A 16,279-nucleotide genomic window follows, 5' to 3' on the forward strand; every position below is an offset into this window, starting at 1 on the left:
AGGTTGGTTGCTAAGAAATAACATTGAAGTATTGAAAATGGCTGGCACTGGGTTACAGATCTTTCTGCATTACTAAGGTCAGCACGGTAAGTGCTAAAATATTACCCGCGATAATCATTCATTTTTCAAATCTGAATGTACACTCCCTAGCAAGGATACAAAAACTATTAAATCAATAAAAATTAAAATCATAAAATAAATTACTTTGTTCTATTCCACACTTTATTTTAAATAGCACGACCCGGGTTTGTGCATCTTGTGCTATCATCAGGTGATGATAGCGTGAGATACCACACCTACCTGATGATAGCATTAGATGCTGAAACCCGGGTCGTGCCATTTAAAATAAAGTGTGGAATAAAACAAAGTAATTTATTTTATTTTATGATGAAGGAGTTCCACAATGTAACGCCTGAGACCGTGTCTTATATTAAAAATTAAAATTTTTGAAATAATTTTTGGGAAGGGGATTATGACCCCTTTGAACTCCCAAAATCCACCACTGACCAAGATTGTACAAACCTTTTGCTTGACGGCCAGAACCGATCCATCCCAGAAGGCAGTGTTGCCGTTTGTGAAGAGACCAGGGTGCAGCCAAACAACAACAGGCCAGCCATCACTTGGCACCGATCCTATGGACAAAAGAAAATATAACATACACTTTTCGGGAATTATTTGTAAACTAAAATTTTTTCCCTAAAACTCATAGTGAATGGGTGTTTAGCTCATGTAAAGAGCAATGGTCTCGAGATCCAAACACCAACTATCCAAAAAATTATAAAAATACTTTGCAAAGTAGTTGTAATATCTTGAATGATAGGCGGCACAATGCGATGGTGGTTCTTAATATGAGTTTAATGAGGCATTCCATTATTTCCACAGGATTAATTCCAACACGACGCGTTTTGTTGTTACAACAATATCATCATGAGCATTTTAAATACTGATTTAACATGATGCTTTATACTATATGAGTGCTGTATGAGTATACTATATGATGCTTTACAGTATATGAGTATAAACAAAATTCACTAACTCTTGGTTTACTTTGTGGTATTCCATTATAAGTTTTATTATCCTGGATATACACAATTACTTATACCACTTATTTTTTATCAGAGCGCGACCCGGGTTTCAATGAATTATCATCACCTTCAGGTGCTTATAATGATTTGTTTATCTTATTGTTACCTAGTTTGTTGATAAATTTTAATTAAAACCGACGCCAGAATAGGGGAAAAGGATGGGTAGAGATATTCATTTATAAGAGTACTGTCTTACGAAAAACTTATGAGCATAAATCCTGTAGAAATATTTCTATGTCTCCTTTCACATATAATAAGTACTTTTATTGCTTGTATTGGTGTTAGTAGTGTCATTTGATGTTTCCAGGGCCCTGACATGGGCCCCGAATCATTTCTATTAGATATACTTGTCAAGTTTGTTTTTATTGCCTGCAGGCCTGTTTTCGTTTCCATACCTAGAGTAGTGATAATTGTCACATATAAATGAAGCATTTACCGTTGGAAATAAATATACCTTCTTGTTCTTGCATTCAAGTTCCGTTTTCCACGTGATTTACTGGGAATTTGAAAAACAGACATTCATGAAAATGCCGAAATTTTAGCGTTTGTTGATTTCTGTCCCCTTGACGACCATCAGTATTGTTTATGTTGTTTGACATCTATTTCTAGGCTTAGTCACGAAATAAATCCTTTGTTTTAGTCATTAAAAAGTTCAATAAGCTTGGAATAACTAAAAATATCAAACACTTCACAACACTAAGAGACCGATGTGTTTCTTTTTTAAATGGTCATATTTTGTTATTTTTATAGTTGTCATAGTTCACAGCGCGCAATTTCCTCGTTCAGTCGTATACTACGTCCCCTTACAGTTGCATTAAGTTCGTTATTTTTTATGTGATAAACAAAATATTCACTATAAATAATTTATGTGGCAAAACAGCGTTTGTCGGCTCAGCCAGAAATCACATTAAATATTCTTCAAGACTCCAAAACCGATGAAAACGTGTAATAAAATTTTTCCCATAGTTCTGTGGAAAAGACATGTTCAACATTTCCACGACAAATATTGAGCATAAGTATGTTTTGATGGGGATGGGTACGGATGTAATACGGTATGAGCTGAATGTTAATCTGGCATCAAATAGTATTGCTATTTCAAGGAGTCACTCTTGAAATCAGCCTACTTCAAAACACATTGCAAGAAAATCATGGCTTCATTTGGAATATGTAGTTTGCCACTCAACTATCCTATGATAACTGGTAAAACTATCTAGTAAAAATAAAATACCCTAAGTCTGATAATTTATGACCAATTGTTGTTTTGAAATAAATTTAATTCATTCTCATTTGTTCTTCCGTGGAAGTTTGTTGTCCAATATGAGATTTCGTTCCTCTTCCAAGTCTCTTCGTGCGCTTCTGGAAGCAATGAACTCCTCAACCAAAATGACTTTCCGCCGACTTTGAAAAAAAAAGCAATCGAACTGTTGTTTATTGACCTATACTTTGCGTCCGCGAAAAATTGAAGTGTGAGGGTCATTCTGTTTTGAAGGTCCGATTGGTCATAATATCCAAATCACAATAAAAATCCAATTTACTCTGCGTAGGTGTGTTGCGCAGTATCTTTACTATTTCCATTGACAGCGCCACGTCGCAATTGCTAGGTCTGAGTGCACAATGATCACATAAGTATCCTACTGCAACAGCGTCTCCTGCCATATGTGAAGAGATATTTTATGATTTCCACCTGCTGAGGTGTCTACAGGCTACGTTCTCCTACGGGGATATTGGAAAATCATTACCACGCTAAAGCAGAAGTCCGAGTCGGAACTTGAAGTTGTAGAAAAATAGCTGGATGGCGGAGCTAAATTTTGAAAAATCATTATTCAACAATCCTAAGTTTCGTTCGAAGCAGCTTTCCATTCCTCTCTCTTTTCAGCCCTCCATGTCACCTCATGCTAAGTATGGAATAAAGTTTCAGAAGACGTAAAAAATCTAAAAATGCATGTGAATTCAAACGAAATACCTTGAAATATTATACTATAAGCGAACTTAATATTGTTCTACACTGTACAAAATCATTTTATTCATACATTCGCCATCCTTTTTAATATTTTGATAACTATTACGTCGGATTCTGTGATATTGATGCATCATGCAAATATTCCTATTGTATGTAGTCATTGTTGATTCAAATATATGTGCAATCATCTGAGTATGTTCCTAAGTGATACACTGGTCCCGGAATAATAAATTTCAAGTTCATATACTATCCACTATCTACGTATTTAATCTCTTTACATCCTTTATAACCTGTCCTACGTAACTCATTCGGGACTGTCCCTTGCCCCTCTCCCCTTCTATGTTGGCCAACTAAGTTGTCTCCTCTTTTCCTTGAGGTTTTTAGAAGTTTCTCTTTTCTCCCACTCTTCTTTGCACTTCCTCATTACTTACGCGATCGATCCCTTTTAACGTCATAGGATATCGCATCATGATAAATAATGCTATTCCCCTCATTACCATGTGATAAACGGGCCAAATAAAACAATGACGTACTTGACGAACAATTAACGCAGCATAGCCAAAAATATTTTTGTCATTTCTGAAACGAAATCGTGAAGTTGGGCCTTCAAATGCAAATTTCACTCTAGTAGCATGCGAGGCGCATTTTTTTAAGTAGTTACCATTTTGAAATATAAAAAACAAAATATTTTTTGTAGCAATTTTATTTTTTAATAAAAGCCCAGACTTTAAATTATCTTTCCACATAATTTTCGTTAATATTAGGGTACTTATTGTATCGAACAACAAGCTTTTGTATACCGTCGCACAGTGGTTCAAAATCGGAAAAAGCTGGTCGAAAGTCATTTTTTCAACTTTTTTGGAGGAATTTTTGAAGGTACTATTCGTATTCTACGTTATATGATCTATGATATAGGCTAGTACTATAACTATTTTGTGGCTCATTGTAGTTTGTATAACTGGACAAACATGAGTCCTCTGGGATAAAAACGCCTGACGCGTTAACTCACTAATTTTTAGAGAAGTTCACCTTCATAAAAAAAGGTTTCAGATAATTTATGAACTTTAAAAAAATACAGAGCGTAAATTGGTACCTTTGCGTACAAATACTGGTGATTTTTTTCCATATTTTTATAGTTGGAAAGAAAAATAAGTAATAATAGCGGGCGTAACTAGGTGGAAATCCATAATCGCAGGAATAGAAGGATCAACAACTTTGCTATTTCCACATAATAATTTATTGACACCGACCATGGTTTCGTTACAGAGTAACATTATCAAGGTGAAAAATGCAGGTAAATTGACAGTATATATAGTGGAAGGCTGGGTAGGGAAAATTATCGGGAGCCGTTGGTTAGGGGGAGGTAAGGGTTGGGGTTGGAGCTGGGTTTGGCGTCACTGTGGGTGGGGTGGGTGGAGGGGTGGATGAGTAAGGGTGTGATATTGCTCTCCGGAATGATAATTCAGGCGCCAAAAAAAGGATTGGAAAGGCGATATCCGACCACATCAGCCAATCGGGGCCGTCTACCAACAACTCATCAAATCGTGAGTACAAGAGCATATCCTCCTTGAAGAAATCTCTGTCACAAAACAGCCTAATAACTTGTAAAGCAGATAAAGGCAACTCAGTGGTTATCATGGAAAGACACACATATATAAATAAGTGTGAAGAGTTCATCTCATCGAGTAAAGTTGAAGTATTAAATAAAGATCCCACAACGGAATATCGGAAAGAGTGTAAGAAGCTAATTCATCTGTATTAGCTTATGTACCTCATGACTAGAAAATAGTACTGCACTATTTTCTAGTCATGAGGTACATAAGCTAATACAAATGAACCCGAAAGCATCAAAGTTTTACGGACTTGCAAAAATTCGTAAAGAATATTGCCCGATAAGACCTATTGTGTCAAGTGTTGGTGCGCCTAATCATTTAATATCCCACAAGATAAACACCCTCTTTAGAAGCTATTCTAAATTTTCCCCAGTATGGTGTGAAAAATTCATGTATGTGTATGTATGTAAAAAAGTATGGTGTGAAAAATTCATATGAACTGGAAAGCCTGCTCTCACAACAAGTGCTACAACATAAGTGTATATTAGTGTCATTCGACGTAGTTTATTTATCTATGCCCGAGCATCCCAAGAAAGAAAGCTGTGGAATTAGCAGAACTAACCGTCATCAAGGCAGGCACACCGTACCCAGTGACTGGTGAACTGTGTGATATTCTGAATTTGTTCACTAATCAAAACAGTTTTTTCTTCAACGGCAAGCACTATAAACTATTAGATGGCCTTGCCATGGGGTCACCTTTGTCCCCAATCCTAGCAGAAATTTATATGGACAATTTTGAGAGAGTTCTGTTCAGCAGTAAAAATCCCTTACTAAAAAACATAGTAAAGGGGTACCGATACGTAGATGATGTGTTTTGTGTTTTACAAGGTACGATAAGACAGCTATCACAATTTCTGACAGTGCTCAATAGGGTGGTTTCCTATAATTTTTTTATTGCCTAAATCGAAAGATTATTACTCCTGGAGTACGTATTTCACGCTTTTAGATTTTTAAATGACGATACCTATTTATCGCGATTAAATGAAAAGTGAAAATTTTCAAGCGCGCGAAAACGCGACGGCTAAGTATGAATGCTGGGAAAACTGCGTGTGACGTCGTTCTGGTTCCCGCTGCCGCAAGTGAGGTGACCATGGGGCGAGGCTTTGAGCGCTAATACGACGCAGGATGCTAGCAGGTAGCACGGTACCCTGCTATCTGGTAGCGCTTGGCTTAAATAAGGATTATTAATATCTTTTCAAATGAAGGAAACTTTCCGACCATAGGCAGTTTTAATAGGTGATTATTAGGAGACGTTTCCCTGAGCTCTGTGCCTTATGCATACATTGGTAATCTCAGACGATGTAAAACTCTTATCTACTCGTATAGAATCTAGGTCCCTGTGACGTCACGTGGACTGGCATCGCATGGGCTTTATCAAATGCGGTTAAAATTGTCCATTGCCATTCGTCTAAACTGGGATTTCTAAAACCAAATAATTTTTGTATTATGAATACACTAATGGTGGATAACGAATCGCAATCAATGCCTTTCGTTTTCTTTGATGAAGGAAACCGCACTATTAACTACCACTTTGACTTGACTATTGACTACCACGTTTTTTTCATCTGAAGAAGCATCAAGGTGCCTAGCTCCATGATGACGATAAAAGCGTAAAAACAATAGCTTTGCAGTGGCTGTCAACTCAGGTGGGAATTTTTTTTATGACGACGACATAAAAAATGTTGTTGTGTGATACGATAAGTGCCTTAATATTAACGAAAATTATGTGGAAAGATAGTTTATGGCAAAAATTATAGGCTACGCAAATATCAAAAAGGGTTTTCTCAATATAAAGTTATAAAAATAAACGGATTTTTCATAGATATCATTAATATCAATTGATGAAATGGATTTATAAAATCTATTGTCAGTTCAAAATGGCCGACATTTTGATAACGTCATCTTTTAAATCTCGAGGGATATTTTTGATCACCAGATATGATACCGCTTCGTTGGGTTCATATATAATGGATAACTATGGAAAATTTCTTTTCATTAAATGCAACATTGTAACTACGTACTTTTTCGACTGATAGGAAATGGGAAAAATAGCCAAATTTCATGTTTGCCTCACCAAATGTAGAGTCTTCTTCATTTTTGTCCGGTGCCGCTAGCACATATCGTAGGAAACGATCATATTAGAGTCAGCGGCAGGCTCTTTAACATTATCATGATTTAAAAATATTTTCTCGCATGAGCCATAGTTAAACAATATATCAGCTACCACAGTTTAAAATGTGAAGTTAACTTATAATGGTCACATATTAAAGGTCAGTGGCATTAAGAACTGGTCAGGGAATCAGGAAAAGATTTGTAAGAAGGTAGTTTTGAGAACTATTCCGTGTTTGAGTAAAAAATTAGCACACTAATCTCGGTATATCACCTTCATTTTCACGGAAACGAATTTTCGCGATCTCATTATTGCAAGCTGTTCGTAAATGAGATAGACGTGAGTTAGAAATATCCGAACACCATACTAAGTAGTTGAGAAAATCGTTTTTAACACCAAGGGTACGAAAAAAACATTAAAATAATCTAAATAAAATATGTAGCCGCGAGCTTTTATTATTCGCGCAAATCAAGGAGTCCAAATAATTGGATTAATCGAGCATCTATTTCACTTCAAATCAATGTTTCGCGAGGTCACTTCGTGTAATGGTAATCATATAAGTTCAAAATTAAGAAATAAACGTTGTTACATTCCACACAGTAATAATTGAACACTCTACCGCTTTCGACCGTTTAAGGTCATTACCAAGAGTTAAAAAACTATTACCTCTGATCTTTTACATGTTAGGATGAATTTGCATGGAATATAATCAAGTTTATTCTATTTTTGAATTTATCATATCTATTTCACTATTGACTCAAAACTTTTAAAACACAGGCATGGCATTTCAAACAAGATCATATTCAGTTTCGTCGAGCAATGCATTTCAAAAAGAAGGCGAAGTTCACAAGTAAGCCTCAGTAAAAACATTTTTTTTGCTATCCCCCTGCCTAGCTGGTAATCAAGATAGAGTATCAAGCAAAAGGATCGTGCAATGACCCCCTGCGAGTGCAATGGCGCCTTGCAACACGGAAAGTGCGCTGCGGGCAGGGTATAAAAAACGATTTGTAATGGCCGTTGCCACGGTCGGATACATGTTTCGCGCCAGAAGGATATGTGCACACTGCGGAGGGTGGCATGTGACGTGAGAAAAATGCGGACTGTCGGAGGGATACGGGGAAAAGACTTGAAAACCCATGGAGGTCGACCGTGTTAGTGCCGTTATCAATTGCGGGGACAAAAGAAGCAAAACACCCTCCAAACCTTCTGTTAGAGAATAACGGCCTCATGAAGTCGTGTTTAAGTATTGCCATCCCCACGAGCAAGTTGCATGGATTCATTAATTGGCCAAATAATATAAGATACATTGGCAACGAGCTAACTTCGAGGTAATTTATTCTAACAGGCAGAATGGAAAACAACTAATATGGTCTCTCCCTTTCAGTGAAGTTAAATAGTCTGTAGAGCTACTTGGTACTCTATATAGCAATACTTTATTTATTTAATAAGTTTACCGTACGCCCAATATGATGTCATAATGATAGGGTGAAACCATATACGGTTATATCACTATTTAATAGCCATTGTCAAGGCTGGCTGAAAATTCAATACATAATTTAAGGATAGTAATTTTTTAAATTAAAAAACGGAGATATTTTAAGGAAATATTTTATAATTTTGATAATACTAACAATATGTTCTTAAGTAATTTCTCTTTTGTCATATTACGCCTCTAACAATAAGCATTGAATGAAGCACATAATCTATTAAATGGGACATTCTTCCAGCAATTAATACTTATTTCTCTCATGCAAAAAGTCTTTCATTGTATCCCCATCTTCGGTGGAACTATGAAAGTTAAATTTATTTGCTAGATCAAACCGATTTTGCCTGTATCGATAAAAGTGCACTACAAACGGCCTTGGTATCAATTCGATCAAGTCAATAACATGTCTCTTGCTAATAACTATTGGAAAGTGTAAGTCACCTATGGTATTTCTATGCATCACTATTTTCCTCTGAAAGCATTTTATTTTACGGACGGTAGGTAGGTATAGAGAGAATGAACTTAAAGTCTAAGAATCACAACTTAAAAGTGAATGCATATTTTTAGCTGACATTTTAGACTTAAAATAAACGCAACGGGCTTTTATCTTACAGCAACTACGAAAACGAGTTATAATGTTCACCACACTTTAATTTCCCTGAGAATCAAGGCTTTACGTATTCGCTGAAACACGACAACATAATCTTTCTGTATGATGTTAAGATTAAGCAAACATGATACATAAAAATACATTAAGCATATTACATAAATATTTTAAATACTCAAAGATTTTTTTATTCCTTCATTCAATGCTGAAAAGACATTTATAAATCTAAAAAAATGCGCAAAACCCAGGTTTTATAACATAGTTACATCGGCATCTATCATTCATACGTATTCTTTTATATAAAGTCTAATGCGACAGTCGGGTCGCGCTTTTTCAAATATGTCACTGAACCAAACAAAATTTATCCTATAATTTTCCATAGTGAAAACGTTTCTCACTATTTAGCCTGATTTCATCAAATATATCTTAAAAATTAGGTAAATAAATTTCTTTCGGCATTTTCCGAGCTAGACATTTTGCATTCTTCGACGCATATATAGATGAAAATTTACGGGGGATAGGTCAACGTCTTGTAAGGCCCGTTTTCTCTGTAAAGTACGATTCACATGCTGATAAGAAGACGTTTGTTGAAGAGAGGAAGTAGTTGCCACAATGGCAACAAAAGACTTTGAATGCGGGAGAAGGGAGTACTCATCCTTTGCTCGAATGCCTCGATTATTCCTCTTATCTTGCTTCCGGTCTTTGGCTGCGCAACCCGCAATCGATTGCCTTGAAGGTTAGCGGCGGAAATCCCCACTCCCTTACACTCACGTGGCGTGCAACGAAGGGAATAAAACGTCGCGGGTAAAATACGATGCCTAAAAAGAGAATAGCGGCGGAGTACGAAGGTTATTGAACATTGCGCCTCAGTTCAGGAAGGGAGTTGGTGAAAAAGGGAAAGGGGCTGACAAATGCGACGCAAGGGAATCAGCACGATGCTTGCATTACAGTCAGAATATACCGGAATGCCAGAAATTTCACCTTAAGGTAGTTATAGCACCTTGATAAAGTAACAAGAATTTGATGCAACTTTGTTCACATATTCTTTGAAACACGCACTTTCAATGATACGAGAAAAAGGGATCCCTTACATGCCGTTTTTGAGGTAATTGACCGTATAATTGGATAAGTTAAAATATGCTCTTAAGGAGAAGTACGGTTTTTTCAAGCTAGAATAGCCGTCTGTGAGAAGACGTTGTAAGGATGGCATTCATTGGAAGCAAAATTTGTGACGAATCTAAATTTGTGCGGGAAAGTATAACTTAATGGTGAAATAAGAAAGATATTTTCAAAAAAACTACCTGAAACTGGCAAGATGGCCGCTGGGATCGCTGGCACCAGCGTCGCAAAACGAAGCTAAAACGACTTTGGCTAAATTACGCTAATATATTTTGTAATAGAATGAAATAAAATAACTTTGTTTTATTCCACACTTTATTTTAAATAGCACGACCCGGGTTTCAGCATCTAATGCTATCACATCTGATGATAGCACTAGATGCTGAAACCCGGGTCGTGCTATTTAAAATAAAGTGTGGAATAAAACAAAGTTATTTTATTTTATTCTATAATGAAGCAATTCCACAAAATAACTCCTGAGACCGTGTCTTATAAATACATTTTGTTTTACGGATTTTAAAATCATCATTCAGGGTTTTACACATCCTTTGTTAGAAATAAATATATTTATTTAGGATATACTACTTAGATTGTGAATATTTATAATATAGTCAAGGAGTGTCGTTAACAGTTCAGTGTGCAAAGGTTCCAAGCAGTTTCAAGAAATCTAAGCCTACCGCGCAGCCTTCGAGTCTCCAGCGGCTCCGAGTAACGCTGTCTCTACGCCCGTCGCAGTTTTGGATGAACCACGCAGCCTTCCTCTCTGTTTTATTCAGTTCACGGATCAATTCTTCCTGCCCTGGATCCCATATGTTCGCTGCATATTCAAGGTACGGTCTAGGGCACTCCGTGTCCTTCACCGCCGCCGGAGTATTGGGAACGAATCTCCATGGTATACACTAGGAGTTGACCCGTTGGTCCGCTCCGTCTTTCCTTGCCCTCTTCTTCACCAGGGGAAAAATCCACTGGATGTTGGAACTCCCCAACTAAACGAATCTCGCCCTCCTCTCGAAGTTGTATACCTCGCAAAAGGGTGTTCCTTCACCACGACGCCGACTGGCTCCCCAGAATTGTCCTCGTTCAAAATCGCGAAGCTGTTGCGAACCGCTTTCCCTACTCGCCGATTCGGCCAGGCCACCGCCCCCCGCCCTTAGGGTACAACCACCCACTCGGAATTCAGGTTATCAGTCATCCCCCGACCCGAGGACTGCACCGTCTTCTCCTAGGCCTCCGCACAGGTTTCGTCCCAGATCATGCCCGAGACACCACTTTGGAGCTGTGAAGGATCTTAGAAGAGACGCTACGATCTCCGGATCGTGGGACTTCCCCACAACCCGCTAACCGGGCGTGAATCTCTGCAACCAATTTCTCAAGCTCAGCAATGCGTGCGTCAAGGATGTCGCTCTTTGCCTTGCTATTGACTTTAGTTAGAGAGGATCGGCCAGGCATACAACTCTTAAGTTTTTAAAAAACCCTTTGAAATTACACTAAGTCAATAAGCACAATACAATTTTAGCGTAAAAATGTTTTGCGTAAGGTATTTTTAATAAATAAGTTAAGACAATTAATGGTAATAAGGAAAGCTAAGGGTTAGAGATAGAGCACATTCGTACTTGGAGGATCAAATAGTTATTAAGAATTAATACTAATATCTAAGAACTATTAATAATTATAAGTACGATATAATTCTTAACCACTCAAGCGAGACACTCAAGCAATTAAATTATGGCTAAGCAATCACTGCAAATTAATAAGACACTTAAATTAAGGAAGATAGAAGATAAATTAAAAGTCGATGATATGCGACTACTTATCCGTTTCACCGCCACGAGGCAGGAACAACAACAGCTACGGGACCAGGCTACTTCACAATACTACTGCGCTACTCCACTTAACTACTCTAACTACTTCGCAAACTACGATTACAAGAAGTACACACAAAAAATCACTGCATTAACCCATTAACAGCGGAGTTTTTTTCGGAGTTTTATTTTGTTTTTCCGTTGATAACCGCTTAATAACTGCCTAAGCATTCAGATAAACACTTATTTTTAAAATTCTGTTCATTCGTTCTTGATTGAGGGGGTGTGCTCATATGGGCACGCTAGCCGCTCCGGCCACTGGTCTGCATTTTGCAGAAAAATCGCTCGTACCTTCATAATTCTTATTTTTATTGCGTGATACGCAATATATTTTTGTATTTACCTATAATACTTCTTTTATTAGGCAATTTGAAGTGATTTCATATCATTATACTTTATTGTTTTGGTTTAAACATTTTTTTAGCTGTCCATAGAACTTAACAGGATAAAACCTCAGTTTTGAAAACAGTTATTGAATGAAAAAGCACGTTATCAATGAGTTATTTAACAAAATTAACATTGCTGGTAGAGTCTTTGATTACTATAAATTGGGTTTTGGATTGCCGAGTATGATAGTCAGAATTTCAGTGAAGCCAAAGACCTACGCCGCACTTAGCACATTCTGAGCACGCGCGGGAAGACTATTCTTCATAGGAACATCGGCTTCTATCAAACGGGGCAATTTGGTTATCATTGCCATCATACCTTATGTTATCAGACTTTCTATGATTGGTTGCATTTGATAGGGATTGTTAAACACGACCACCAGGTCTGGGAAAGGTACATCTTCGTTACAAAAACACTTGTGCAATCTCTCGCCTAAAGGCTTACTGCGGTATATTTGAACCAGAATTTTCCATGCAGATCCAGGCATTTACAACAACCGCATCAAGGAGGAAGATTAGCTTCATGTGGACCATCACCATTTTTTTCCTCTGATAACATTCCTGTATCTGTTGATATTTCTATCTGTGGGATCAGTTCCGCCCATCTAAATATTGTAGCTAGATACCACTGCTGGCTGCCTAATTTGTAACATTTTTGAGGTAACACGCGGGAATCTCATGACCTTTGTGAAAGGGTGTACACATTGGCAAGATGACTTGGTTGTCATCACCGAATAGTCATTCTATCTAACAACAAAAATATTCTCGTTTTTCTCCCGTGCGAAAGCATGGCAGCAGCGGGACTGCTTAGATAGCTGTTTTTTTCGATCAATGGTTACTACTTTTGGGTAGTCTTTTTCTCAGAACTGTACCAGTACCCTCATATCCTTGAGATTTTGACCGACTTATAAGAGGAAGGCTAGAAAACAAATTGTCAAAATAAATGGAAAAGGTAAGATTTATTGCTTGCTGTAGTTAATTGTCCTGCATGATAAGCAAATAGGAAGAGCATTTACCTACGAATTTATGGTACTTATTTTTTTCTTCAACACTCAGTCCCTGCTATATGCTGAAGTCCACCAAGTAATCTTGAGGAGTATTAAAGCACCATACTTTAAAGCCGAAACTTATAGGTCCATCCTGTATGAACTGTTTGCAGCCACGATTGCCAAAATATTTTATCATGGATCCATCGTATTTTAGCTCGGGGGTCGGCACAAAGTTTTCTGAACAAACGTGCTTGATCATATTTATGAATGGCCTAAGTGTGCACATTTTTCCTCTGTTATCTTAGTGATTATTATCTGCACAGTGATAAACCCTTATTATATTTTGCAACCTTGCAAATGGGGTTATTCATTATAGTGTGTTACGGATGTCCTCGTAACTCTCCCAAAAATACTCTTCCTGCAGATAGCAATAACCACTCAGAACAGAAAAGAATAGAACAGAGAAAAATAAATTTCTTTCGTCATGAACATTATGGAAACCTCAACAAGGGATTTACCGGGAAATGCAGCGAAATTAATTTCGAGGAATTTATTCTTAACGGATCACACGTCATCTCGTGCCAATGCATACGTCTTGGTCATTTTGCTGTCTCCTCTATCCCGTTCAGGACTAAAACTGACGGAGCTTGTAATGGTTGCTTGTTATTTTTCGCCTTGATTATCTCCTAGCGACTTACGACCAGGGATTGGACTTATTTGAAAAATTTGGCCACAAGTTCAATGTGGTCGATGTGATCAAGGTTCAATCTACTTTTTATTGTCTCAAAGTTTTATACGTGGTACAAAGCGCTTCACTATGAGCTTCACCATTGTATTTATCAAACATCCTTTCCCCTTCCACCATGCCCCTGATTGTTAGCTATGTATACCAGTGGTAGAAAATAACCCTACCATTCTTCATACTAGATAGTTGAACAAAGTAAAACGCAGGAACCATGAATAAAATTGTTGAATAGTATAAAGTGTATTTTTTACAAAAAATTAATAGAAATATTACAAAAATACAGCAAAAAATATTGATGTTGTTAAAATTCGATGACATAAGAATAAAATGAAAGTTTGACAAAAAAATAGCGTTTTACATTGAAATAATTTGATAACAGGCCCAATAACGACGTTTGTAGCGAAGGACACCCGCCAAAAAAGACACCCCCGACTACCGGCTAGCGTGCCCATTTGGGATCACCCAAAAATAAATTCAAATTTCTTGTTTCATACGAAAGATATCACAATGCTGGCAAAAGAAACCGAAGTTGACAACATTCATTGTAAGGATGAGATTAAATACATATCCAAGTATCAAAAATAAAAGGGAATAAAATCGCATTTACTGAAGACACTTCGCCATTTTTCCTCTTTTGCCGCCTCGAACAGAGTGAGTAAGATTACATATCATGAAACAGTCAACTACTGGTATTAATGCTGGCCGTAAGCACACGAATCGAATAAAGTGATACATTGTAATCATTTTTGGCAGCATGTTCTATAATGTTTGGGTCAGAATTTATACGCAATTCTGTAGACCATTGCAGCTGTGCCCATATGGGCACGCTTGCCGTTCAAGGGTTAAGGAAGAATGGATTCAGCGGTGATCGCCGTCGGTCAGTGAAGAAACCAACTCCAGGTGCGCTCTCTTTACCTCACACTTGTGTTGAAAATAGTAAGCTTACTATAGTAGATGCATTTTAAAACGTCATTTTTGACGCAGGAATAGTACTGTGGTGAAAAATTTTACTCCCATTTCGTTCCTAATTATACTTTACTTCATTTAAATTTTTGTCGACTCTTTTGCGTAAATAAGAGATTGCTCGAGTACATAACTTGACTTCAGCTGATGCCGCTCTAACTACCTTAATTACGTGTAATTACTCATTCCTTCCCCTCTATCGGTCTTTTTAGACATGTAATACCCACTCATTACTTCCGCTATCATCTTGAAATTGTTGAAGTACATCGAGTATTCGTATCTCGTAGTATTCGATGTATAATATATGGTAACACATTATTTCGTTTGTGGTATTGTAATGCACCCCTTTTTAAAATTTTATGTATTACGGCATAATTTCACTGTAATTATCCATCTGATATGAAGGCCATTGACTGTAGCCATTGTGCGATAAGATGGTGTCCCACTTTGTTACATTATATATCCTTCATACCATCATACATCATATTGTCCGCCTGACACAGCCATAATTTACGTCATGGATGGACGTATTTATTTTCAGCTGTAAGTTGAAATATAAAGAAATCTTGTAGTTTTACATCGAATTCGTTTAAAAGAAGTAGTAGAAATGTATTTATTAATGGCACTGTTGTTAATTTGAAAAAGTAAAATTCATGAAGTTTATTTTATAACTTCCATATTTTCAATCGCATGCCACAAGCGATTGGCTCATTGCTTTTAATTTACAGGAGATATAAAGATAATCTTTTTCATGGGCTATACAAGGCTATTTAAGTGGTCTCTATGCATTTACCTTCCCCTGTCTGATTGTGCGCAATGTGAGTATACCATTGGAGCTAAGACGACGCTTAGAGCAAGTCAAAATTTTATTCCTTATCATTAGAGATGCGTGAAAATCGCAAATGCGATATAGATGCGATGTGTGCAAATAAATGCGACACAGATGCGATGACTGGACTTCTATGATATTTTTACGCAAATTTGCCTTTTCGACGACAAAATACGTACATATTGTGCCGAGCGCAGTTTAAGTGCTCCGCCGATACTCACCGCTTAAAGCATGTGAGCGACTGGCCAGCAGCTAGTTGGCTGGGACTCTACGTGGCCGCGAATTACAAGTGGGCGCGGACAAGCTACATCTCCGCCACTATATGTCTCATTCCTTAATTTATTATTGTTCTACAGGATAATTATTCAAAATATTCTGTATTTTGTCATTTCACTGTATTTCACTACATTTTATCGTCATCTACCTCATTATGAAAATAAAAAATAGACGATATGAAGTGAAACACTTAACTCCACATAAAAATTTATTAATCTACAGTCGACATATTTCGCCGCTCTGCAGCAT

The 16,279-nt window shown here is 37.2% G+C and overlaps 1 protein-coding gene across 1 annotated transcript in view; it reads right to left on the reverse strand.

The window, feature by feature from the left end:
* The window catches only part of LOC124170523 (fatty acyl-CoA hydrolase precursor, medium chain), a 159,648-nt gene that overhangs the window by 15,057 nt on the left and 128,312 nt on the right, over positions 1 to 16,279 (reverse strand). The window contains exon 3 of the mRNA XM_046549298.1: positions 523 to 632. Coding sequence (XP_046405254.1) covers positions 523 to 632 — 110 coding nt within the window. The remainder of the gene's footprint in view (positions 1 to 522; positions 633 to 16,279) is intronic.

This window comes from Ischnura elegans, chromosome X (assembly GCF_921293095.1).
Source record: "Ischnura elegans chromosome X, ioIscEleg1.1, whole genome shotgun sequence".
Classification (NCBI taxonomy): Eukaryota; Metazoa; Arthropoda; class Insecta; order Odonata; family Coenagrionidae; genus Ischnura; species Ischnura elegans.